Source organism: Cinclus cinclus, chromosome 2 (assembly GCF_963662255.1).
Source record: "Cinclus cinclus chromosome 2, bCinCin1.1, whole genome shotgun sequence".
Lineage (NCBI taxonomy): Eukaryota > Metazoa > Chordata > Aves > Passeriformes > Cinclidae > Cinclus > Cinclus cinclus.
Window position 1 is genome coordinate 83,735,652 of NC_085047.1, and position 26,837 is coordinate 83,762,488.

The 26,837-nt window shown below is 39.2% G+C and overlaps 1 protein-coding gene across 2 annotated transcripts; it reads left to right on the forward strand.

Annotated features, from left to right (window-relative positions):
• Positions 1-286: 286 nt before the first annotated feature.
• On the forward strand, positions 287-25,029 carry ASMTL (acetylserotonin O-methyltransferase like). Of its 2 annotated transcripts, XM_062514998.1 has the most exons (13): positions 287-391; positions 1,410-1,541; positions 3,273-3,320; positions 3,944-4,008; positions 5,001-5,062; positions 6,979-7,087; positions 10,768-11,194; positions 13,899-14,061; positions 15,806-15,990; positions 17,670-17,799; positions 18,739-18,882; positions 19,387-19,509; positions 24,729-25,029. In XM_062514998.1, exons 1-13 carry the CDS (start codon positions 299-301, stop codon positions 24,941-24,943), a joined length of 1,896 nt encoding a protein of 631 aa, XP_062370982.1. In that variant the 5' UTR covers positions 287-298; the 3' UTR covers positions 24,944-25,029. The 2 variants fall into 2 exon arrangements, with proteins under 2 accessions (XP_062370982.1, XP_062370984.1); XM_062515000.1 differs by lacking the exon at positions 3,273-3,320.
• The last annotated feature ends 1,808 nt before the right edge of the window (positions 25,030-26,837 follow it).

Below are 26,837 nucleotides of genomic sequence, written 5' to 3' on the forward strand. Positions count from 1 at the left end.
AGCGGCCCCGAGCCGCTCTCCCCCCACACACACACACACGCGCGCGCACACACACACACACACACGCGCGCGCACACACACACACACACACACACACACACACACACACACACACACACAGCGGCCCCGAGCCGCTCTCCCCACACACACAGCGGCCCCGAGCCGCCAGGGGCACAGCCCCCACTTTCTCCGCTCCCTCGGCGGCCCGGCTCCGCCCCGCCGCCACATAAGGCGGCCGCCACCGCCTCCCTACCCCCGACCAGCGCGGAGCAGAGGCTGAGGGGTGGCGGCCGCCGCCATGGTGTTGAACCCGGTGCTGGGGAAGCTGGTCAGCAAGCGGGTGGTGCTGGCCAGCGCCTCGCCGCGCCGGCAGGAGATCCTCACCAACGTGGTGAGTGCGGCTGGCGGTCGCTCGCCTCGCACGGGCCGGGCGCTGCGGGCTGCGCCGGCTGCGAGCGCCGGCCGGGCCTGCGGGGCCCGACCCCGCTCCATGAGACCTTCGGGACGGGAGCGGGGGAACGAAGGATGTCTCCTTCCTGAACTGCGCTAGTGCAGAGCGGTGGGGGCCGTAACTTGCTATTCTGACCGTGCAGCCCGTGAGGAGGAGCGTGTTGGCCTCGCTGGGCGGGCTGCGGGAGGCTTTTGAATAGCGCTTGGATATTGCCTGTCCACCTTAGGTTCAATAGTATTACCGTTCTTAATAATTCAGCCAATAAATTGAACTTAAGTGGAAGAAATAGCTTCAAAATACTGATGTGTGGAGAAGCACCGAGGCTGAGTCACGCACTAAGTTATTAGAAACACAGCATGCCTGCAAGGTGTAGTAAATGTACAAGTGTAACCTAGAGGCAGAAAACTTGGAACAATAGTTGGGTATTGTTTGATGAAACCAGTCAGAAATTGTCCGGGTTTGTTTTCTGTTTATCGTGTATAAGGACATGAAAAGTGCAGTAAAACTCCTGTAAGAATATGTTCACTGCTGTTGCATGAGTATAGTACTATGGATGGGTTCAGTTTTAAAAATCCAGTAGTATAATCCTCTGTTTATGAAGTTTGTAAGCTTATACTGGTAGTTTTCGTATGAAAAGAATAATGCAATTACTAATGTGATTAGGTTTTAATAAGGGTAAAATCAAATACGCACACCATACACATTACACACATTAGACATACACCAAACATACAGTTTCAAAGTTCTGATTGTTTTGTTTTAGATGGCTTGCAAAGGATATGTATGCACTAAACCCTGATTGAAGTACCGGGGTTTCTTCTTTTTCCTGTGTGTATTTGGGAGGGAGATGTGTTAAAGTAGAAAAAGCAGATGTCAGATTTGCTACTTGCTTAATATGTCTTGGGAGCAATGTTTAATAATGAAGTCAGATTGACTGCATCACTTTCCTGTGTTACAGGGCCTGCGGTTTGAGGTGGTTCCATCCTGGTTTAAGGAGACACTTGAAAAGTCATCTTTTACAGCCCCGTATGAGTATGCTGTGGAAACAGCAAAACAGAAAGCTCTTGAAGTAGCAAACAGAATGCATGTAGTAAGTTAATAACTGCTTCAGCAATGAGCTTTTTGTCTGAAGGCGCTGCATATTACCGTGACTTAATTTGCTTGCACTGCTTAAGTGATCCCGGAGTCTTTTTACTCCACTGAAGGCTAATGGGTGTTTCCTGTTATTTGTGAAAGAAGGTGTCTTGAAATTGCCTAATCAAAAGTCTTATGCCTGCAGTTCAGGTTTTCCACAAACTGAAGTGGCCTGTATCTTTTGTCAGCATCATACCTACTCTTGTATGGGATATATATTCCATAGTTCCTTTGAACAGTCAGGTGTATGGCTGACCTCATTCCAGGTATTTGTTGACTGTGGAAACAGACTCCATGGAAATACACTGTTGTGATTCTAATGCTTTGCTGTAGCTTTCACTGAAGGAGTGACAAGAATAGTCAAAAATTATGAGTATAGAGGCACTGGAGGAAAGCAGAAAAAGAATTGCTGTTTTGCCCAGAATGTTTTAAAACAGAATTTGTGTTTAATTTTAAGAAGGAAGAAGTTGACATGATTTCAGGTTCTGTTACACCAGGCAGCTATTTTGTATCCTAAATTTGATCAAAACTGGTGATGCAGCTTACACTGTCAGTGGTGTTTGACTTATGCCCTTGGCTGTGATCATTGTTTGAACACATAAGGCTCTTTGCTACCAGAACCTATTTAGAAGTCAAGCTGATTAAATCACACAATATGGACCATAATAATTTCTTAATAATACAGCTCTGAAAGAGAGGGGTGTTTGTGGATCTTATTCTTGTGGCAGAAAAAGAATGTTGAACACTTTAAAAGAACAGTGTTGCCAGATGTCACCATTCTTCAAAGCAAATATTGCATGATCTGCAACGTAAATAGTTACCCAGGATTCCGTCAACTACTTTCCAGACAATGGTACAGCATAGGAGAGTGGATTTTAAACTCAACCTCACTAAATGACTTACTTTGGGCTTTCATTGCAGAACACTTGTGCTGGTGGTAATGCTGGTTCAGTGGATTTCAAAATGCTTCTTCATGCAAGAATTAGTAGAACTAATTCTAGATACCATTAAACATTTAGAGCACATCACGTCTTTCTTTAGAAGAATTGACTTCCTATAAATGCTTTATTATAATGGTCACACTTACAGACAGGTTTCGTGTCAATTTGTGATACTAACTGTGGTGTACCTTAGAATATGCAGGTAAATCAAAACTTAGCTATAAGGTCAGGTACAGTTTGAAGTCAAGAAAGGTTTACAAGGAATTTTTATATATGGCTACCTCTCATATTTAAAAAAATAGACTGTCCCCTTTTAAGAGAAAAACACAAAGTGTAGCTAAAAAAGGGTTTTATTTTTCAGTAAAATTTTGCTTGGAAAAATGATCCTAGAGGACTGTATTCTCTGGCTTCCAAACACTAGGCACTTCCTTTAAAGGAATTGTTTGCCACCTTGAAGACCAGATTAATTTTTGACAATGCACTTTATTTCCTGGATGCATTTATTCATCAGTAACATATTTGGGCAAATATGTGGCTTGAGAATGGTGTGCTGAAGCCTCACTTTTATGGTGTTATAAATGATTACTATTTTGCAAACAGTGCAAAAGGAGGAGAAATATTGTCTTGTTTTCAGGTCAGTGTAGAGCCCTATTACTAAGCCTGTAAACTGCTATTTTCTTAAGTGTTAAAAGTTTTTGTTCTCTTTGCATCTTCTCACAAATGCCTTTTTTCTTATGTTTTTGCAGAAGCATCAGAGAACACCTGATGTTGTCATAGGAGCAGACACTATTGTGGTAAGAAGTCTTTAGTGATTTAGCATTATTTAAATTTATGACAAGTGTAGAAAACACTCGTATCTTTACATTTAAGTTTGAAAGCTGCCTTCACTGTGAAGTTGTATCTGCATTATGATATATATTTTTGGATTTTGCAGGTGGGGCTTTTAGGCTTTTTTCCCAATAAGGTAATTTTGGACAGCTTGAGAGCTAGAAGCTGTGCTACTGGTTTTGGGGACACTAATACCGCCATAAATATTGCCTTGGATCCTCTAATTTGTAATGAAAATTCTGTTTTCAGGTGACTTGTCTGTCAAGAAGTCCAGATTTGAACTGTTCAGTGTTGTGCCTTTAGGAGGAGGTCACTATATCTGACATCTTCACAGAGACAGTGAGCTGTTAAGGACAGAAAAAGTTGAATTATCCTTTTGTTTGAGAGGTGCAGCCATTGGAGGGTAGAGTGTGACACTCATATGCTTGACACTAAATTACCTGTTCTACCAAAGTATCTGTGCTTCTTGCTCTACTCAAAAGACTCAAGTTTGAAGTCCTGACTGAAATAATGATTTAAATATGATTTCTGAGCTTAATTTCTGAAAATTGAGAAAAAGCAGCACACTCACTCTGTCTTTCTGTTTTAGTCTGTGGATGAGCAGATCCTGGAGAAACCAGTTGATAAGCAAGATGCCTACAGGATGCTGTCAAGGTCTGTAGTTTTAAGTAAAATATGAAATTTGAAGATGCAATTTCTCTATCGCTTAGATTCTCAAAAGGGCTCTGTGGAAGGGTTACATGCAGATTTTTGGGGGGGGGGTTTGTTTAATTTGTTTTAAGTTTACTAGGTCAGTCTCTTAATTAGGGATATGAAATGCACGTAATATTTAGCTTTCTAGAATTCCAGGAAAAAAAGGCAGACAAGATGATACATCTTTGCACATATCCAAGTTGTCAAATGAAAATTTTCACACACTGTTTCATCTTACAATTCGGTGTGAAGTCTTGTGGGGGACAGAGCATATGACATGCTTCTGATCACATCCAAAACCACCCTGGCTAATCAATAGGAGACTATTCCTTTAACAATCTCTTCAAAGATTCACAGTCCCCTGCTATTATACATCTGTTGCTTACACAGCGGATAATAAAGTTCTCAGAACTAATTGGCCACTGCGTGGCACTCTGGAGCCACTACAAGAGGGAGCTGGGGTAAGGGACTCTGGGCTCTTCTCTGCACTGTGGCTTGCCATGGGATTTTTGGGGGCTAGTCTGGATGAAATGAGAACATATGCTCTAGTTCCCTATTACATGTTTAGTCTGAGTTGCATCACCTAGATACTTATTGCCAGCTTTCACTGAAGATGTCTGTAACAGTAGTGTTCATGCCAACTGGCCTTTTATAATGCATTTGGAATAGTGACCTTCCTCATGTACAGTGAATGAGCTGACACCATGGACAAGTGATATTTTGGAGACTTTAAATGACTGCAGCTTTTGATAGTGTTTTTTATGTGGGTATTTTTTTGTTTATTTTGCCAATGTCTTTTCACTGATTTTGTAATAAAATTTGTTTGTTCAGGATGCATGTCAGATCCATTGAGTGATATATTAATGTTATGGTCTGCTTCTCAGGCTGTGGCAATATAATCATGTGGAACGTTTCATAAGACTGTTGCTTAATGGACATTTTTTCCCTGACAGGTTGAATGGGAAAGAGCACAGTGTTTTCACAGGGGTGGCTATTATACACTGCCACAGTAAAGGTACGCATCATTTTATTGAAACTCAATATTTGTATTAAAAATTACTCTCATGGTAGCTTGTACAAGTAAAGACACAGGATGAAAATGTCTCATATACAGTCTGAATTGGTTTTCTACTCACGAAAAATGATGTAAAAATATAAATTAAAGACTCCCCACGAAAGCCAACCTTCTTCCTGTATTCAGTTTTCACACAGAAAGGAAAGTGGCAAGACACAATGGAGTTTAAAAATACTGTCTCTAAAAGTTATGAGACTAATTGAAAGGTTTGTGTAAGTTGTGGAATATGCTAAATTAAATTCAAGTAAGGTACTACAGACTGTGAGACTGAACTGAATGTGATCTGTATCAAATTCGTTCTGTGTTGTGCTTATACCAGTTGAGGCTTAGTGCCTCAGGCTGTTAAGAAGCTGTAGGGAGCAATACACCAATGTTCTTTATTGCATAATTTATTGAGAAAGCAAATGGTTTTTGTGGAAACTGTACCATTAATATAATTTGAGGAGTGTCTGAAGGGCATTGTCTCATCATTGTGCCAGTAGTCTTTCAGTAGGGCTTTTGCTGACATTTCACTGGACATAGTCTTTCTGTACACAAATTAACAGTTTTTAATCTTTTCTGGAATGGTTGCTTTTAACTCTTGTAAAATAGAATTAAAATTAGTGATGCAGTACTGCTAATATGCTAGTACAGTAGAGGGAGACCTGCTGTAAAAGAAATAAAACATGTTACCAAGGGTTTCCTGTGAGCAACCCAGCAATGTAAATAACACCTTTAACTGTTTACTCCAGGAAGAAAGTTAAGTGCACTCCACTGTAGTAGTGATACTATAACAGCACATCTCATTTGAAGTTTACAAATTTGAACTGCATCACAGTCAGATGAATGAAAATAGACCTTTAGTCTGCAGATTCCCCAGGAGATGCAATCAATAGAGCAGTTCTGTAGAATATATTTTTATTTACAGTTTATAGTTACAGTGTGGTTTTTAACTTGCTAAGGATGAAGTTTTTATTTTGAGCTGACTAGAGTTTTTTATCAATACTGAAAGACATGGTTATCTGTCTTCATATGCACCAATTTTCTTATTTCAACTGGGTTTCACACTATCACCATTAGAAATGGGTTAGCATTCTTTCCTTGGTCTGTACTGTAGATGTTTCTTACTTTTCCTCAAGCATTTCCACTGCTACCAGAACTGTGGTAACAGGAGATGCTGACCTTGGTGTTGAGTAGAAACAGCTAATAATCTGTAATGTGCACACTCATTTGTGCAGGGCTGTTACCTATTGAACATGTTTTGGAAAAGCTTTGTCTGCAGTGACAGCAGGGTCCATACCCAGGTGTGCAGTACTCTATTGCACCTTTCCTCAGCCACTTCCAGCTACAGAGGTCTGAAATAATCTTGTAATCTCTTCAGGGATGAAAGGAATATGACAGCAGTGGTTCTTGATGGGACTGCTGGATACCCAAGTCTGAAGTGCAGGTGCAGCTACACGTACCCACTTTTATGACAGCTGCATGTTGAACTCTGATATGTCGTTAAGAGTTCTTTGACAACAGTCATAAAGTTGGAAGGGTGGTTGTAGTCTTCTGTGTACACAGTGCAGGATGTGTGTGCCAGCATCCATAAATAGTTTTGTGTAAGCATTGCTAATTTATGAATATATTTTATACAGGAACAGCAGTCTCTTAGCCTTGAGACAGGACTGTAGAGGTTGAAAATGCAAACTCTTACTGTTTCGGGAAAGTTGAGTCCACTCTCCCTAAAGAACATGATCAGTCATTTCATACATCTATGCAATATATTAAGTTTTTCTCAAGCAAAATTGTCAAATTATTAAGAAATACAACCTAGATGTTATGCTCTCTAAACTACATTTCCTGTTTCTAGTAAGGCCTTTTCCTTTCCGTAGACAATCAGCTAGAGATGGAAATCACCGATTTCTATGAAGAGACCAAAGTAAAGTTTTCTGAGCTGTCTGAAGAGCTCTTATGGGAGTACATTCACAGTGGGGAGCCAATGTAAGTAAGACCCCGATGCCACCACACAACACTTGAGAATAGGCGTTAGGGTATATTAAGCCAGTGTAAAACATTGTCCTGTGCTCTGTGAAATTTTGCTCTGTGTGTTTGACAAATGATAGTATGGATGATGCAAGGTCACTGTTCTTTTGTTCTTGTGTCATCTTGTTCTGTCATTTCTCCTGTGAAAGTGAGCTAGTATTTTAGAACCCTAGTGAATTTGAAAAGTGAGGACTTGAAATACTCTGGATTAGAGCAAGTACTTGTGCAGTATGCAATTATCGTTCTGTTAGCAGAGGCATTCATGGATTTTCAATGCCCAAGACAATGCATACTTCATTACAAACAGGTGAAAAGAGTTAGTATTGGACAGTCAGGGCATCATGGAACTGTATTGGAAGAAAGCCAGAACTCTGTGTATTTAGTTTATCAAAATCACTACTCTGATGCAAGGGACACCAGCTTAATTTTTATTCATCCTTGTGAAAAGTGAAAACACAGTTTGTGTGTGTTGCTGTGCCAAAATTGTCCTTCAGCTTTTGTGTTTCTGCTACACTGGTAATACAGTTACTGACCTATATAAGCACATTTACAAAGACAATATACCAGACAACAGTGATTCCATGGAAGAAATAGGATGAGAACATAATGCATCATTACAACTTCTAAGATGAAGTTCACTAGATTGCTAAGAAAAAATAATTAAAAAATAAGTACTTATTTGGAGACAACAAGGGAAAGGAATTTGTCCTTCCTTTGTGTTAGCTGAATCTGCATGAAGGCATAGTTAGCTCTGTGGACTGCGTATCAGGTGAGCTGATGTGAACTTTTGTTCCTGTAGCTTCAGTTGTGACCATGTAAGAATATAAATGGTGGTGGTTTTTAAACTCGTTTGTGCTATAAGACAATAAACCCATGTTTTACTGGGGAAAGAGAAACCAGTGTAGACTTTGGATGTATTTCAGTGCTTATGTGAACTTGTAAAGTTCACAGCTTATTGAACAGACTGATGTTAAATTGGATTATGTGGAGAGAATGTTTTGGCAAGACTACAGCTTGTAATAAATTCCGACATAGGTTTTTTGGAAGGTGATGTTTATAATGATAATTAGTATGATGCTTAGATTTAGTGGGCCATAAAGTTGCTGTTTGAAGGAGAAATTACTGTGGATTTTTAGGAAGAATATGAGGTTGAAAATTGTTTTGGAATATTCTGAATATTTCCTCTGGAGGCAAGTATGCTTTAGTAGTACTTTACTGCACCAAAACAGCTCATGAGCAGTGTTGCGTTGTTCTCTTCATTCTGTTAAAAAAGGGTGTGCAACAGCAAGGGTTTCTCGGTGACCAAAGGTTCAGAGAGTGCATTTCATTACTCTGTGAGGCAGAAGCCAATTGATCTTTGTTTATATAATCCTGAGGATAGGAAGCATTTGATCTGACTTTGCAAAGGAAGGACTAACACAGTATCCTGTAAATTTTGCAAAACAGTGAGGAGAAATATCTCACAGCGCTTTTTTTTATATTTGTTCCCTCCTCCATGTCCACTCATACAGGTACACAATTATGTGCATTCAGGTTTTTCTAAACAAAAAGTAAACATTCCTTATTTAAAAAAAAATCTTACATTGCAAAATAATTTTCTGAAATAATACAAGACTTAATAGTTACATGAAAAAGGTAAAGAAAAATTACTAGTTCTGTTGAAGATTAAATTGAATTTTTTTCTAGCAAGAAGAAAATTGGCATATAGTGTTTAAGTCAATCACTGGTGACAGAGAGTAATATTCGAAATACATAACTGACCTAAAGTATGGGTAAGGAAGGAGGGAAAATTGCTGTCTCAAGGTAGTCTGTGATGAGGATATAAAAACCATCAAATTTTGGCTTCAGAAAGATGTTTTGCATTTTGTTTTATTCCTGTTCCTGTTTCTAACCAAGGATTTTCTGCTTGCAGGCACTGTCTCTTTCTTCTTTTCTGTCTATCTGTAAAAAGAAGGCTGTACCACAGTAATCCTAACTGGTTTGGGCTTGTATAATGATTAGACTTAGTTTCTGCCAGCCTCTTTGACCCGGCTTTTTATTTTGTAATCTTTCCCAACTCTCTCTGTCTCTGCTTACATCTCCTTGCATGAAAATCCTATGTGGTTTTAGTAGCTCTCCTCTGATGGCAGTGAAACCAAAGGACCCTACTGCAGTCTGGAAAGGAGGTGATGACAGAGCCTGCAGCCCTACAGTTTCACACTTTATTGTGAATGAATAAAATGTAGAATACAAATGTTCTTTTCAGGATCCAATCCCAGAACATAAAGTGTTGTAGAAAAATAAATGCATAGCCAGTTCTGTTAATGTTCTTGCTGGGAGTATGATAGCACTGCTTTTGATGGTTATAATGGTTTTTTTTGCCTACCTGTAAGCATAGACCAAAATGACAACAGCTTCACTGAAAAATGAGAAGACATTTTAGTCATTATAATATTACTAATTTAGTTGAAGTAAATAGTAAGAATGTTATAAAAGGAGTAATTTAAACAACGGCAAAGTTATAAGGTAGTGCTTGCAATGCAAGATTAAAGGAAAATCCCTATTCTGCAATTTCTAGCAATACAGAAAATCCTACTTGCTGGTATACTGATTCCTCTGGTTGTTTTAGCATGCTGTTAGAAAGGGAATCCAGAGGTAAGTACTGAAAATAAAGAGCTGTTTCTAAGATTAAAAAATCAGCAATGATTTTTTTGTGTAGTAACCTTCTTTCTCAAGGAGCTTGCATAGTTCCATGCTACCTTAAGTTTGCAGATCCAAGACTGACTGACCTTTGGTTGTTAAGCTTGCTGACATAGGCTTTCAGATTCTTTTGTTATGTAGGAAACATACTTTTAACTGCCTTGTTCCTTGTATGAGAACAGTAAAATTGTTTGGTCTCCTGCAGTTTATCTGACTTGTATATGTTTCCATTCCACTCTGTGGAATTTGCATAATTATACCTAAAGACAAATCAGATTTCCAAGATTAGTTTCTGTGCATGTACACTCCTGTGCCAAATTACCAGTATTACCATGACATCTAAGAGCACAGTGTGAGCCACAGCTCTATTCCATGGTTGCACAAGAGATGGATGGATAGGGCTAAATAGAGCAGTGGATCTTGTTTGAGTAGGTTGCTGTTTCCCATGAAAGTCCTGTCTTCCCAATCCTCATTTTAGGTACTCCTATGACTGAGATCTGCAAGATGCATTCTATAATCATTTGAGTTCTGAAAGGTCATCTTCGTTGAGCTTTTTTGGGACTTAACATTCCTAAAGGCTTTTCAGCCTCTTGTTGGAATTGGGTGAGTCACTGGTGACCCAGTGGCAGTGTTGTTTGGTGACACTGTTACCTTTTTGGTAGCCACAACTTTGTAACCTATGACAACACACTCTGACTGCAGTCACCTGCTGCTTAGGTGACTGTTGCGCTTCCACTGTCTGTAGCATCAAGACCTTTAGCTGTTCACCCTTAGTAGAAATACTGATCTTTATATTTATCTGAAGTGTTGAGCCTATCTAATAGATTTAATTTGCCTCTAACTTAGCTACACGAGTTTTCATTCCAGCCTCTGCAGTACTGGTGGGTTATTAGTGTTCTGTGATACCTCTACTTTTAACCTTAATTAAATATATGTTGTTTTTGCTTTTTCTTCCCCAGGGACAAGGCTGGTGGATATGGTATCCAAGCTCTTGGTGGAATGTTAGTTGAGTATGTCCATGGAGACTTCTTGAATGTGGTGGGGTTTCCTCTGAATCACTTCTGCAAAAAGCTAGCAGAATTGTACTATCCGCCCTCTAAACATAATGTACAGCATAAAAAGTATGACTCTATCCCTTCTGTGGACACTTCTAAAAAACTAATTGATGGAAAAAGTGAATCTTCAAATTTCACACAGCACAAAGTTTCTAGCAAATTGGACAGCAGTGGGATGCATTCCTCGGGAGCTGTTTACACTTCTGAAAACAGTTCTACTGTCAGAACTGGTTTTAGAGTACTTTTGGAAAATCAGAATGGAGTGTCACAGAATGCATCAAAACTTCCATCCAAAATTCTAGAGCTGATGGATGGTTTTAGAGCTTCAAAGGTAAGGGAAAAATAAAGCTTCTCATTACATCATTGTCTGATACCTTTGTTTCACTGGACTTCAGTATGTGCCAGGTATTGTGAAATACTTCAGCTGGGGAAGGAAAGTATTAATAAGTAGTAAAAAAGGACCATTGATGTTCTGGAGAATCCAAAGATAGCCAGAACTTTTGATGCAGCGCAAACATTGCTGGGTTTGTCTTTTTGTATTCATTTTTATGTGTTCTATGAAGTTTCAGTTACATACTGAATGATTTTATCTGTTGAGCTGAGAGGGAAAAGAAGTGTCTGGTTTTTTGGTTTTTTTTTTTGCTTTTATTTTTTACTGATCAGAAGAGCACAACCAAGCTGGAATTATATACTCTTCACAGAAAGCATTTAATGTGGTTACCTCACCTGACTTAAAGCATATATTTCCTTTGTAACTCTTAATGTCTTGCATTAGAAATCTGTGTAAGATCTTAATTTTTTTCCTCTCCAGGATGATATTTTTTAATAACTTGTTCCATGTTCTGGATGTGTTTAACTGATAATATCCATGCTGTATCTGATGGAGGCATACTCAAAACAGCTCACAAACAAGTTCACATGCTCTGTTTATCATCAGCCAGGCATGATGAGAAATGCACAGGTGGACACTTGAAATACTCCCAGATTTTCTACACAGTTCCAGTGTAGTGAAGACAATAGTGAAGAAGGGGGAAAAGAAATGAGCAGTGATCATTCTAATAGACCACTGGTCTCCATCAAGTTATTTGAGTTTTAGGAAGAGGTGAGAAAAAAAGTGCTGAAGTAGTAGTGAAATGCAAAGTTGGAAGTAAAGATCCAGCAACTTTGAGGTGAATGGAGGGAGGCACACTAGACAGTGAAAAATAGTTTTGCTGAAACAGTGGAGAGTTGTGCTCAGCTCTGAAGGAAGACTGTACTGTGATCATGTGGTGTAGTTCTGTGGGCGTGCTGCTTGCAGGCATGCAAAGCTGTCCTGAGGTTTGGAATAAAGTGGCTTTGAGGTTGCTGCATTTGTGAACTTCTTGTGTATCCACAGGGAGTGACATATTTGAATGGGTGAGATGATGCTTAGCATTTCTTCAGTTTAAGTAAAAATAAATATGGAGAATCATCAAGCATGTGGGTGTACATACACTGTTTACAGTTGTGTGGTGGTGTGATGCTGAATAGTTTTGAGCAGTGAAAAACAATGGGGGCTAGAAATAAAAGGAGGAGCTTTACTTTCCTACTACTCCAGTGTGAAGTCCATTTGCAGAATAGGTTTAAGTACACAAAAGCATTTATTTCCAACAAAACTCAAGGTTTTTTTCATCTTGATTTTTGGGTGTCACTTCAAGAATTTTATAAAGCAGAGTAAAATCTCCTGCAGGTGAAGATACTGCTGCCTAATTTCCTCTGAACTGCTCTGTTGAAGAACAGGAGGGAATTCAGGGTTAAATACTTGGAAGTTAAAAAACTTGGAAGTTAATTATGTTCAAAATTTACATAGTCTGATCTGTACTTAGATACTTGACATTTTTTCTTCTTTCTTTTTTTTTCTGGAATTGAGAATTACTAAATTAGTAGGTCAACCAAGTTTTCTGCCTTATAGTCTCATCTTCTTTTTCCTGTTCTAATAGATGTAATTGGCTCAGTATTGTGAAAACCTGAATTATAATAAACCCCAGCTATATATTCTTATTAGAATAACAAATGAAGCTGTAAAAAGAGGTGAAAGTGGTAGAATATATAGACACACACAGTGACAGACCTACCTATCAAAGTTAATCTCTTTTTCTCCCTTTGATTTTTATTAAGCATAATGTCAAGGCCCTTCTTTCCTTGATTACCTTTAGATTTAAATTTCATTATAGTTGCTTTCAGTTGTAAAGAACTGGGTTCTGTGATTGCTGCATTTGTATTCACTGTGCACTCCATAAGTTCCTTGGATTTAGGTGTTTTATCAGCTTCAGAATACAGAAAGTGTAGAATTGCAAATTAATTTTGAATGGTGATGTATATATTACCACATATCATTAATTTCACTCTCTGGTTTCTTTAGCGTATCTTTGAAAAAGTTCAGCTAAGGTTTCCCATTTAAGGCAGCCATTGCCCATGAGCTTTTCTTCACCATCAGGCACTAGCTGTTCTCTTGTCCCATTCCATGTGTACACATCCTGTTAAGGTGTGCCTGTAGTACAGTTGTCCTATGAAGTTTTATTCTTTGTTCTTATTTTTTTGGGCTTTTTCTTAAGTTTAATAAAATAAAGACCTGTATTTTAGCAACTGAAGCTATTACACTATCTTAGTGGAGTGTTTTGAGTTCCTTATGCTTTGGGTATATCGAATTTAACTTGATCTTTTGATAGTGGTTCATATGCTGAAGAATGTTCCATTAGGTCAAACAGCCATATAGATGGGGAAGTACTAAATATCTCAATAATGAAGTGAGTCTTCATACAAAATTTGTAGGCTGCATTCCAGAATACTGTGAGTTCCCTTCTCTCTCAAACACTATTGTTAAATGTTCTGCTGCTTGGCCAAGATACTAAAACCCTCTGAGAAGGAAGGGAGCAGCTTTTACGAGGTTTGTTAAATTGCCTTGCAGTAGTTTTAACAGTAGTTGTGTAGAATAATTCTAGGCAAACACTATAATTATTTCATTTTTTGATTGCAGTCTTTTAAACACAGCATAACAATTTCTTACCTACACACAGGCTCTGTTTGTAGCCTCTAAGCTGAAGATATTTGATCATCTGAAAGACAAAGGTCCAATGAAGGCTGTGGATATTGCAAATTATAATGGAACCTCTGTATGTGGAACTGAAAGACTCCTTGATGCGTGTGCTTCTCTTGGATTACTGGAGAAAACACCACAAGGTGACTAATTTATCCTCCTTGCAACTGGTACTGAAAGGCAGGACTGGAATAGATGCTTTTAAGGTCACAGGTTCTGACTTGATATTGTGGGTAAATTGGATTTGGGGTAGAGGGGAATGGATTGTTACTCCTTTGCTTTCATTACTAGTAGCTGGAATTGTTTCATGTGGGGGAAGGCTTTACGTGATGAACACATTCAAGTCTCCTTTATGGAAACTTGAGATTGCTTTTGCTCTCTGGACATAATACTGACCAAATTTCTAAGAAAAGGTTGTATGGACAGTCCCAGGGAACAGTGTAATAGCTCAACTGTGTCATCTGTACTTGAGTCACAACAACCCCATGCAGCACTACAGGCTGGGGGAAGAGTGGCTGGAAAGCTGCCCAATGGAAAAGGGGCAGGTGGTGTTCAAGAGCAGCCGAACATGAGCCAGTGTGTGCCCAGCTGGCCAAGAAGGCCAATGGCATCATGGCCTGTATCAGCAACAGTGTGACCAGCAGGACCAGGGCAGTGACTGTGCCCCTGTGCTCAGCACTGGTGAGGCCACAGCTTGAATCCTGTGGTCAGTTTTGAGCCCCTCATGACTAGAAAGAGGTGCTGCAGCATGTCCAGAGAAGGGTAATGGAGCTGATGAAGAGTCTGAAGCACAAGTCTGATAAGGAGTGGCTGAGACAGTTGAGGGTGTTAAACCTGAAGAAAAGGAGGGTCAGAATAGACCTGATTGTTCTCTACAACTACATGTAAGGATGTTGTAGCCAGGTGGGAGATGGTCTCTTTTTATAAGTAACAAACAGCAGGCTAAGAGGAAACAGCCTCAAGGTATGGCAGAGGAGATCTAGATTGAATGTTAAGGAAAATTTCTTCCTTGAAAGGATTGCCAAGCATTGGAACAGGCTTCCCAGGGAAGTGGCTGAGTGTCCCTCACTTAGAAGGTGTGTAGATGTGATGTTCGGGAACCTGGTTAAGTGGTGGACTTAACAGTACTGAGTTAAAGGTTGTACTTAAAAGCTTAGAAGGCTTTTCCATTGAAGTGATTCTATGTTTCAATCTAAAATGATTGTCAAATTCCAATTTCTGCTGCAGCAGTGCCGTCAGTCTTAGCAGAGGATCAGGCTTTTAATAGGGAGAGTTCTGCAATGTGTCCCTCTTCGTGCTCCTAACTGGAGCAGTCTTTGAAGGTGTAAATAAATGGGGAAATCAGTATTAGGATTAACTTTTTTAGTCCACACTGTGTAGGTGTAAGTTTCCATGTGCATCATTTTTATAGTAAGACTTGAAATGATTAGGTGTGAAGAAAAGAAAATAAAGTAGTCTTTTTAACTCTGTTGGAGGACATGACAAATGAAAAAGACCTAAAGACAAAACATAATAGAGAAAGCTTGAATTCAGGGAAGAAACAGCCATAATCTAAACAAAAACATACAGTCAAGAATGAGGAACTTCTAATACTGTCCCTTTGAATATTAGCTATCTAACTGAAGTACTCTGGTTTAAAATAATAATTAAAAAATCAGTATGTATCTATATTTTCCAGCATCTAAATTCTTTATTGAAACCAAGTACTCGCTCCTTTAAGAATGACAAGACTTGAAGAACTAATTACTTTTTGTGCAAAAATGTTGGTAATAGATCATAAGATCAGGATTTACTAGTTATTTATGCAGGGAAACATGCCTTCAGATTTTAAACAACAGTTTCAAAGTACTGAAACAAAGCTGGTTACAACTGTGTTCTTCCCATAAGGTTACAGTAATACAGACTCAGCAAATACCTACCTGACCTCAGATGGTAAATACTCACTTCATGGCTACATTATCCATTCTGATGATCACCTTTGGCCTCTCTTCACAAACTTGGAGTCTGCTGTCAAGGAAGGGAGCAGGCAGAATCATCGAGCCTTTGGAAAGAAAGCAGATGATCTATTTAAGGTAATATAAACTCTTACTAGTATCAAAACCAGCTGTGAGGAGCCCAGAACTGATCTAGGGGCAAATGGAGACAGAGCTGTCTGAAGAAAGTTTGTCAGTCCCAGAAATGGGAGAAACAGTGCAACTCACCAATCCCAGACTTCTGTTCTCTTCAGCTATAGTCTGTCAAGTAGTGGAGCAATCATATAATCTATTTGGAAATTTGAGTGCTGACAAAAATTCTTCAGATGAAGAATTGCTCATCCCACTGACACACTCTAAGAACAACCTCTGGGCCTGTTTAATTTATGTTTATGTCTTTTTAATAACACCAAGGTAGTATACCTTACCACACATGTACTTCTTCCATATTGGATGCCAGTCAGTTGATAGTGATGTGCATCCAGTTTAGGCTGTGCTGTGTAGTCAAAGCTGGTTTGTGTTAATGCAGTGGAGAAGGGATCTAATCTCCTTTGTGAAGTTTTGTAGTTTTGTATAAGCTTCAAGCTGATACCTATTGCTGGTAAAACTGTAATCCTTCTGCCCTGTGCTTCAATCTGTGGCATTCCTTTCCCAATGCTAGCCCAGGTGGATGTGATCAGACTGGAGAATCACTTAGGGCTGTAACTAGTCTAACTTTGTGCCTTTGTAAGCAGAGAGCTGGTAGTGTGAGCAGGAGAATGTCTTTGACAGCACTGCTGGCTTAAATTTTACTTCAGACTACATCCTGAGGTCCTTAATTTGTATTAAACTTCAAGATGGTGATGAAGACAGTCTCCTGCAGGAGATGTCTACATCACTCATGCATAGCCAATGGAATGAAATAAGGACTTGTGGAGACTTAAAAACTCTGCTAGCCTCATGGTAGCACTTAAATAACTGGAGGACAGAAACTCCACTGGAAATCATTCAAAAGTTCTTTAAAAGGGAGTTAAGATACTTTGCTGTAGGATAGCTGTCACATTATTGATGCCTAAATTTATATACAAATTAAGTCATTTAATGTATTTGAGCTGGAGCTCATCCTTTTTCAAACATCTGGGTTATTAACTTTGCTTGGGTGATGCTTGTGTCCAGTGTGGACCTGGGCTCCATATGTGTACAGGATGGCACGTCTGAGCAGAATCTATGGGCTGCCTCTGGCACTGGGCACACAACAGCCTGGAGGTACTTCCATTCCATGGCAGTTACGAAGCCAGCCATAACTGGTGAAATCAGTATAAAAGTGAAACTTAAAAGTGATCTGTGTGTTATGTGGTCTTGAAAAGGTAAGGGCATGAGGTTCTGCTACTGAATGCTTGATTCTTTGCTAATCAAAAAAAGCCGAATCACCTTTAACATTCTGATTTATGGTGTGGTCCAATTATCTAGTTATTTTCTCATCATGGGAAAATAAATGTTTGAGTGAAATGAAAGCAGTTTGTGAAGATATCAAGAAGGAGCACTAGAATTTTTCTTTCAGTCTCCTAAATCTGTCCTTTCAAGATGTCTGTGTGATCAGAATTCTTGAGGGGATGCAAAAATATGCTTATCACTACAGCAGAGGATTTGAATGAGCAAATAAGTCAGTGGCACTTTTAATGGACCTTTTCATTTTGGGGATTCTGATGTTCACCACATTCACCTGCTGCCTTGGTTGTACACAGTTTAATTAACTAATGGAAATAAACTTAAATTACACTGCTTTCCCCCCTTTTTAGGACTATTATCACAACCAGGAGGTAAAGCAGCGTTTTATGGCTGCCATGCACAGCATTGCTCACCTGACAGCAAGAGATGTGGCTACAGCGTTTGATCTTTCACAGTTTAAATCTGCTTGTGATTTAGGAGGTATTGCTTGTAACTGAACTTGTATACAAATTGAAAGGGAAAAGCTTGATTTCAGTTCTGCGTTTTATTACTTATAAGGCATACATATTTTTTGCTAGAACTGAGTAATACTATCTACTGTTATTTTTCTGATAGTGCAATGTCAGGATAAAAGACCAGTGCAGCTAATTGAAAGCAGAGTTACCTAAACGGTATATTAATAGTTTAAGATAAGTGAAGGTGTGTCTCAATCAGTTACACAATTCAAGGCAGAAATAGTTGCTCAGATTGATACAGCATTGGGCTGGGAGTCCCATTTTTAGCAGTGTTGTTGCTCTCCTTAGGCACATCCAAGATTTTCAAAAGTAATGTAAGTAATGAACCACCACTAATGGGGTGTCATACTTGAAACACTGCACTGCTAAAACAAAAGTTTTGATTAGTTTCTAATGGGTTTGTTTTGTGTATTGTTGTAGTTATGAAAAGATACCCATCAAAATGTTGAGGATAAATTATATACCTGAAGAAACTCTGCTTTTTAGTGTTCCTTTTTTTAACCCTACTCTTGGAGCTGCACAGAGAGCATGTTATTACATAGGGAAAGATCCACTGAAGGAAGAATACTTTATTTGGTGCCTGGGGAGGTAGACAGCATCTCAGAGGAATTAACTCAATACTGGTACAACCATTGCCACTTGTGCAGAGACTCTAAAACTTCACAATCTTTACTATGATGTGGAGTATTTGTCAAATTTCATGTATCACTGCTTTGTAATGCCTGCATTAAAACCTTGCTCTGTAAAAACCAGGAAGTCCTGTTGCCCATGTTAGCTGTTGAGCTGTCTACCTCTGGTTCTGATGGGATGTCTCTATTTTAATGTTATATACAGCCTTGTCTTTAAAAATGGCTGCAAATTCTGGGAGAAAATAGTTGATGTGACTTCTTTAAACTTTTAATAGGTTGCACCGGAGCTCTGGCTCATGAATTAGTACAAGTATACCCAAATCTCAAGGTCACAGTATTCGACCTTCCAGAAGTTATTGTGAACACCTCTTACTTTCAGCCTTCAGGACAACACACTGCTTCAGTGACATTTGTGTCAGGTAAATGTAGCACATGATCTTTTGTCTTATTTCTATTATCCTTGAGTACAGAATAAGCTCTTTTGCTCCTGCTCCAACCCCAAGCATCTTCATACAAGGCAATGTAGGTTCACCCATGCTAAATAGGGACATTGTCTTTTTCAAGACTGTGTGGATAAAAAATGGAGAATGTGGCTAAATAGGTATGAATTAGCAATTTTTTGAATACCACTGGAAGCAGAGGCTGCATGTGCTTCTCTGAGGTATTTCATTTCTAGACAAGATCAACATAGTGACTACAAAGAACTTTGTCTTCTTCCTTGCTTTAGATTCGCTTTTTTTTTTTTTTTGGTTAGAAAATTCTTGCCTATGATCTGCTCTTTAACTGCACTTCCCTTATCTGCAAATCAGGGCATACCTCTACCTGTTCATTCTTGTTGCTTTTGTACTCTGCTGAAGCACCTTGTTCTTTCAGTATGTACTCTGTGGTTTCTCTAGGAATGTACTAACTCTGTTTTCCAACAGGTGATTTCTTCAAGGATAATCTTCCAGAAGCAGATCTTTACATCCTTTCTCGTGTTCTTCATGACTGGCCTGATGAGAAGATACATGTGCTGTTAAGCAAGATATCAGCTGTTTGTAGACCAGGTATGTTTTTTTTTTTTAATCTTGTGAGCCTAAAGGTGCATGTTAATGTACTTTTAATGAGCACTGACTAATGCTTTTCTAGTATGAACTTAGGATATTTTTGGTTCAATCATAGTAGCCTTTGCTTGAATGTCTAGGCTTGCATCACGATAATAGCTACTAAGAAAAATAAGGAAACAAAGATGCAAATAAAACTATATATAATAGTTTTATATATATAAAACTACTTTTATTATAGTTGCAGGCTTTACATACAGCTGTATCATATCCCCAGTCTCTGTCACACCCACTCTTTCTTACTGAGCCCTGTATCATCAATTAAGTAAGCACGTGCTTATTTCTGTACATAAAATTAGCCTAACTAAAATTCCTTTGGGTTAATCAAGAAGCAGCAGTTTGTTTTGCTATCTCAGTAGTGATATGGTAAACTGGCTGAAGTTCAGTACTGCTTTATGCACACATACCATGAGAAATACACAGCCTCTTTGACTTTCTACAACATTTGAGTCATAGAATCATCAGAGTATCTCAAGCTGGAAGTCACCCATAGGGATCATCAAGTTGAATTCCTTGCTTCTTGAAGGACTAAAACTAGTTCATATGACTAAGAATGTCATCTAGATGATCCTTGAATTCTGGCAGGTTTGGTGCTGTGACCATTTTCCTGGGGAGCCTCTTCCAGTGTCTGCCGCCCTCTGGGTGAAGAATCTTTTCCAAATGTCCAGTCTGAACTTTTCCCTGGTGCTTCATTCAATTTCCTTGTGTTCTGTCACTGGTTCATCAGAGATAGATCAGCACCTTCCCCTCTACTGTTCCCTTTGAGGAAGTTGTACATAGTGGTGAAGTCACACCTCACCCTTCTGTTCTCCAGTCTGAACAGTCAGAGGACCTCAGCTGCCCCTCATGAATCTTGCCCTTCATTGCCTTTTACTATCTTGGTCACATACTGAGGCATCCAAAACTGCACACAGAATCACAGAATATGCTGGGTTGAAAGGGACCCATCCAGATCCTCAAGTCCAACCTCTAGCCCTATGCAGGACACCCCAAGGGTCACACCATGTGCCTGAGAAGATTGTCCAAACACTCCTCAAACTCAGGCAATGTTGGTACTGTGATCACTTCCCTGGGGAGCCTGTTCCAGTGCCCAGCCATCCTCTGGCTGATAAGCCTTTTCGTGATATGCAAACTAAACCTCTGCTGACCCAGCTTCATGCCATTTCTTTGAGTCCTGTCACTAGTCAAAAGAGTGAACAGATTAGTACTTGCACCTCCAATACTCCTCATAAGGATGTTGAAGACCACAGTGAGGTCTTCCCTGAGTCTCCTCCAGGCTGAACGGACCAAGTGACTTCAGCTGCTCCTTATAAGGATTCCCCTCAAGACCATTCACCATCTTTGTGGCCTTCCTTAGGATGATCTCTAATAGCCTAATATTTTTTTTAATATTGTGGTGCCGAAAACTGCGCACTGTACTCAAGGCGAAGCTGTACCAGCACAGAGTAGAACAATTCAGTCACCTGTGTGGTGATTTACTGTCCTGTGCTTGATGCACCCCAGAACATGGTTGTCTCTTTGGACTGCCAGGGCACACTGCTGACTCATATTCAGGCAGTATTAAAGATCAAAGAAGACAAAAAGCAGAAAAGCCTGACCACTAAGATCATCTGTTTCCTTAATGCAGCTGTAGGTCTGAAGCTTGTTTCAGAGGAGAAGATGCAAAATAAGACCTAGCCCATAAACTAAAATCCTGATTATAAATTATAAAATAAAATTTTGGGTGACAGTCTTAATTTTATGCAAAGTTTCAGGTATGACAGATGCTTACAGGAGTTGTTTGGTTCAAATGAAAACAAGGCTGAGTTTAAGAGCATAGGCAGGAAGTCATCTGAACTTCTAGAGACAGTGCTCTAAACTCTCCCTTATTTTTAACAATTAAATGGTTGCTTCCAAGAAGAGATCACTGAAAGTAAACTTCTTTCACTGATTTCCCCTGAAGACTATTTAAAAAAATCAGTCTGAGGGGACCTCTGTAACTGTCTCTGAAAAAACACTTTTAAGTTGAAACTAAAAATACTTACATGAAACCACTTTTGGTTGTTTTGGAAATGCAGGAAGTGCCTTGCTAGTGGCAGAAACTGTGCTTGATGAACAGAAGATGCACCCTTCTGTAGCTGTTCTACAATCCCTCAGTATGACTGAAGGCAAGCAGAGAAGCGGCTCAGAATATAAACAGCTACTGGAGAAATACGGATTCACAGACGTACAAATTAAAATCACAGGGAACTTATTAGATGCTGTTCTGTGCTTCAAGAAGAGTCTGTCACTGTAGTGTGCCCAGAAGCAATCTGGGATGCTGAATTTTCACCCCTTGCACAACCAGCTCGTATTGGCAGCTGAGGATCACTGTGGCCCTTTATCTGAAGTGTAGTTGTACAGGCCTTGGATACAAGCTGGAGTGCAGCTTCTGCCAGAGTGAATTCTGTGCATTTTAAAAAGTGTCTGGGGCAAGCTGAAACTCCTGCATGTGAAATACTTTAATGTCCTGTTCTTCTGCAGACTGTATTAAGCTTAGGCTTGGCATAGTTTTGTATAGCATGTCAAGTTAAAACTGCAAGCTTGTACTGAGCTACAATAATGCCTTAGTTTTCTTGGACCTTAAAATTCAAGAGGATTCTCCCTCTGCAGTGTATTCAGTGGTTGGTACTAATTTCTTATTAGAAATTAAAAATTAGTATTGTACCATCTGCCTGAATTTGGGGATGTTAGTCTTCTTTTTCACTGCTGTGTGGGACTTTACTCAAAAACATCTCATGTATAGTCTTTTTAAGCACTTTTTCTACAAGCAAAAGTGAAAACAGAACAAACCTTAAACATGTTCCTACAACAGCTGTAACATCACAGAGGAAGGAACTTCAGCAGCCTCTGGCCTCCAGCCACAGTATGTACCTGCACAGGCTGCTGCTGAGAGCTGTTTGTTTTGCTTACTGTCACTTCAGAGCTTTTCGGAATACGATTGAATGGCCTTTTATGCTTTCTGTCTCATTAAGTGAGAGGAGTCTTAGGATTTATGTATAAAACCTTGTATGAAAGTTTGAAAATAAAACTTTCTTCATGCTTCAGTCCTTAATTGGAGAAGTGCATGCTGTATCCAGTCTTCAATTTGTCACTAATGTCACCTCTCCTAATGTTTATTTCTTTTCCAATACTTCATTGATACTTCATTTTTTTCTTTTTAAAGTGTAGAGGAAACCTATCTGGAAATCGAAGTTACACTTTCAAACTAGCTTTCTTCTTTCTCAGTTGTGAGTTTCTTGCCTGTCACTTGTACAGCAATAGTCCCAATAAACCAGTGTGCAAGGGGCTGTGCCAATACTGAATCACCAAATCAGCAAATTAGAGAGGGTTAATGAGGAAGGTTAAGAGTTGCATTTGCCTGGATGTTACTTAATCAGGAGTTACTTTGCTCCTTGACCAATGGGTAAAGTGCCACAGTGACTCAACTCACTCAAGGAGACTCAAGGAGAAACAGGCTTCCTACAGAGCATTTCAGATGTAGAAAATGAGGGAAATGTCAGACTTTACCACATGGGGGTTTTTAATTCTTAGCAGGTTTCTATGAATTTTTCTGTGAATGGAATTTTGACTGATCTCATATGTAAAGACATTTAAAATAAATAAGGTAAGGCCAAATATTCAACAAATGAATAAATTTAAAATGCTTCTTCTCCACATTGATACGAAGCTTGCTCTTAGCTTAACAGGTTTGTATGTTGAGAGAGACTCATCCTGGCAATCGGATGTGTCTGATCTCGTAGTTATTCATGAAGTTCATAATGCTGTTCTTTAAGCTACTCTAAGCTGTTTGAGTCAGAAACAGTCAAATCCTAAAACTGGCATGCCTGTAACTGTCACAGACTTTAAAACTGTGCCCCTAAGTACTATGTCTCTGACTGTAAAATTTGAATAGAATGTGTTTGGCTACCACCCAGCCTCCATCTACTCTGTGATTAAGGCACAACACTAAGCACTAGTACCTTGGGCATGGTGTCTGTGGTTACGTACTGCAGCTTTGCACTCTCATGGATAATTAAGTGTTGGAGGAGGCAGCCCAGGGAGGTTGTGGAATGTCTGTCCTTGGAGGCTTCCATGTGTGAAGCTAACCCTGAAGAAGCTGAGTTGATTGCAGAGCTGCCCTGCTCTGAGTGGGAGGCTGGACTGGAGATCTCCTGTGGTCTGTTTCAGGCTCAGCTGTTGTACAATCACTTGATGCAGCCTGGACACCTGAGGAATTATAAGCTCACCTTACTAATGTACAAAATGAGTTTTTCAGTTTCCCTGAATATCTTTTGCTGACTGGTAGAAGGAGTGGATTGAATAGTCTAACACTGAGAAGATTTTCTAAGCAATATGCATAATTGAAGAAACCTTTCCTGACATGAAGAATGAGGGGGGTTAAGTTTTAAAACTTTTTGATGATTACTGAATGTCTGAGCTGTACAAGTTGGAATGGCTCTGAGGAGATTATCTTAAAGGTCAGAAAAGTATGACTGTTATGCTGCACTTAATAATAAAATCACTATGAACTGCTGCTGTTTTGATCTGAGTTGGTAAGGCCAAAAGGCAAGTATGTATAGCAATGCTGTTGTCAGTAGCCCTCTCTTGGCTTCCCTTTCCCCTCACAGGTCTGAATATGGAGAAGACAACTCTCTAAAGCAGATCATTTAAGTTCTGCTTTAATCCTTAGGTCAGAATTCGTGTCTTACAGAAATAATGTACAGAATGTATTGAACAGAAACATTGACTTCTCCTCTGCTTCTGTAATGCTTGCCATCCACTCTTCTCTCTGCTTGGCATCATTTCAATATGAATGTGAAGCAGCAGTACATCCCAAAGAGATACAGCTATTCCTGTCTTACTGTTTTCTATAGTCCTCATGCCAAGTCTAGAGAAGTCATCCCCTTTTCCCCTGAAAACAGAGACGTGACTTGACTTGTGAGTGTTTGATCACTCCATATTGTGAAAGGGAATTTGCTGGGGTTTGTGAGAGGAGAGGATTATTCATTTAATAGTGGATTGGTCATTTAATAGCAGAGCAAATCCATAAATGATAAAGGAAATCACCCAAGGTCTTGTAGTTTGCACCCCTCTATATGATAGCAGAAATTTTCTTTCCTGATAAGGATTAGAACTGTTGCATGTGTTTGTTTTTAAATTAGGCTGTGCAGTTTTACTCGCTGAAATGGTGTTGGATGATGAAAAGAAGAACAGGAGCACAGCTCTGCTGCAGTCTTTGAACATGCTTGTGCAGACAGAGGGAAAGGAGAGAAGTGGCTGTGAATATCAAGCCTTGCTGGAACAACATGGATTCACAGATGTCAAAATCAGAATAACAGGAAATTTGTTAGACGTCATTCTCTGTGCTAAGACCTAGAAAAAATGTCTTAAGTAGTAGTCTGGATGTCTTAAACTTGTGTTTGATGTTTTGTAATTATCCAAATACATTCTCAACTTCCCATCAATACAATAAACAAGAAATGTAATGAGAAATGTCAGTTTTGCGGTGTTACCTTTAAAAAGGGGGAGAGATTGATTACATTTATTTTAGGCTTCAATAGAATGATGCCATGAGATTCTGTGGCTGCACAACACGTGTCAGACACAAATGGTGTCATCAGCCCAATGGCAGTATTGATGCTGCTGAGAAATCACTGTTTCTTCATACTTGGTGCAATTAGAGTAACAGAATTTTTAGACCAGCACACATTGCTTTGCCCCTGTTCCAGGAAGTTAATGTTGGTATCATTTTAATGCTTCATCGCCATCCATTTTAATATAATTTTATGTTACACCCTCTGCTGTAAATAAACACTCTCTAATCAAATCTGGAAGCTACTACTGCAGTGGTGTAGGATTGGAAACAAGAACTGGAGCAGCAGCTCCCTGAGAGAGTCAAGACAGACTGCTCTGCTTTGAGAGATGCTTCCAAAAAAAGACAGTTATATAAAAGTTCAAGTTTCCTCTGTGTTTCCTCTGTGTTGTAGGTTTTGGCATTGGCTAAATCATCAGTGCAGCCACTAGAATTATTTACTCATTTCCTACTGTGAGATAGGATTAGGAGAAAGGCAAAATAGGCCCAAACTTTAAAAGGTACAAAGAAAAGCTTTATTACTAGAAACTATAAGAAAAAAGAATATGACTCAGAATAAAACTTTTTGAACACTTCTCCCCCACAACTTATTTTCCACTGACAATGTACAGAAACAGTTCAGTCAGTTTTCCACCAAAGATTGTAATTTGAGATTAATGTGAGGGCACTAAATTTGTTTCAAGAATATCATCCTACACCTTTTTAGCCCTACTTAATTTGTGAGCTCTTGCAAAAGTGGATAGCAGAATATGAGATAAGGAGGAAAAAAAGGTAAACAGAAGAAAAAGCATGGTGATAGAGTGAAATGGATTTCCCCCAGTCATATGCAGGTGAGCTTCCAAGGTGAAGAGAAGATGATGACTACAGACTGAATAGTTTCCTGTTACGTGTCTTTTACTTTCATTTTTCACACTGAAGATACTCAAGAGTCTTGGAATATAAAGTTCTGTTCAAACCAATAGAAAATTTTATGGTGAAAACAATCTCAGTCTTGCAGACAAGGTATTGTGCTAAGAGGATTAACATTCAGTTATGAACTTTTTTTAAAGGAAAAAAATGCCACACTGAGTATGGTATGAATGTTCCACCTGAATGAATGTACCACAGCATTTCATAAATTATGTTCAAAATACAGTCTTTAAACCCCTACGTGCATAACCCTTGTGAGCACAGGAATCACTTCAGTCTATCTGTATGATGATTTAGAAGAGCACACAGTTTATTTTTGATCTTCAGGTATGCAAAAAAAATTATAGTGACATATCTTGTACTAGAGGAGAGACAAAGGCTATGCCTCGCACATTTTCTTCTCACAACATGCCCTCTTGAGAGACATGTTCTCATTTTGAAATCCTACAAAGGACTTACATGTGTAAGCAGTGGTTTCTGGCACCTCAGCTACTTTAACTTTGTGGTTCACTAGTCATCTGTTTAAAAAAAAAACAAAAGGTTTTGCCTTAACTTTGGTTGGAAACATCCACTAAAAGTGAAAGCAGGTGATATGAACTAATGCCCTCCAGCTAGAAGAATTTCAATACTTTTAGAAAGAGTGGGTATAACTTCAGACAGAAGTTTGACAGGTTCAAAATATCAATTTCAGTACACAGTAAAATTAGCAAAGTTACTGATGGAAACCAGGCATGTCTTGGTAGGGCCAGAGTGCTTGCTCTGACAGCCT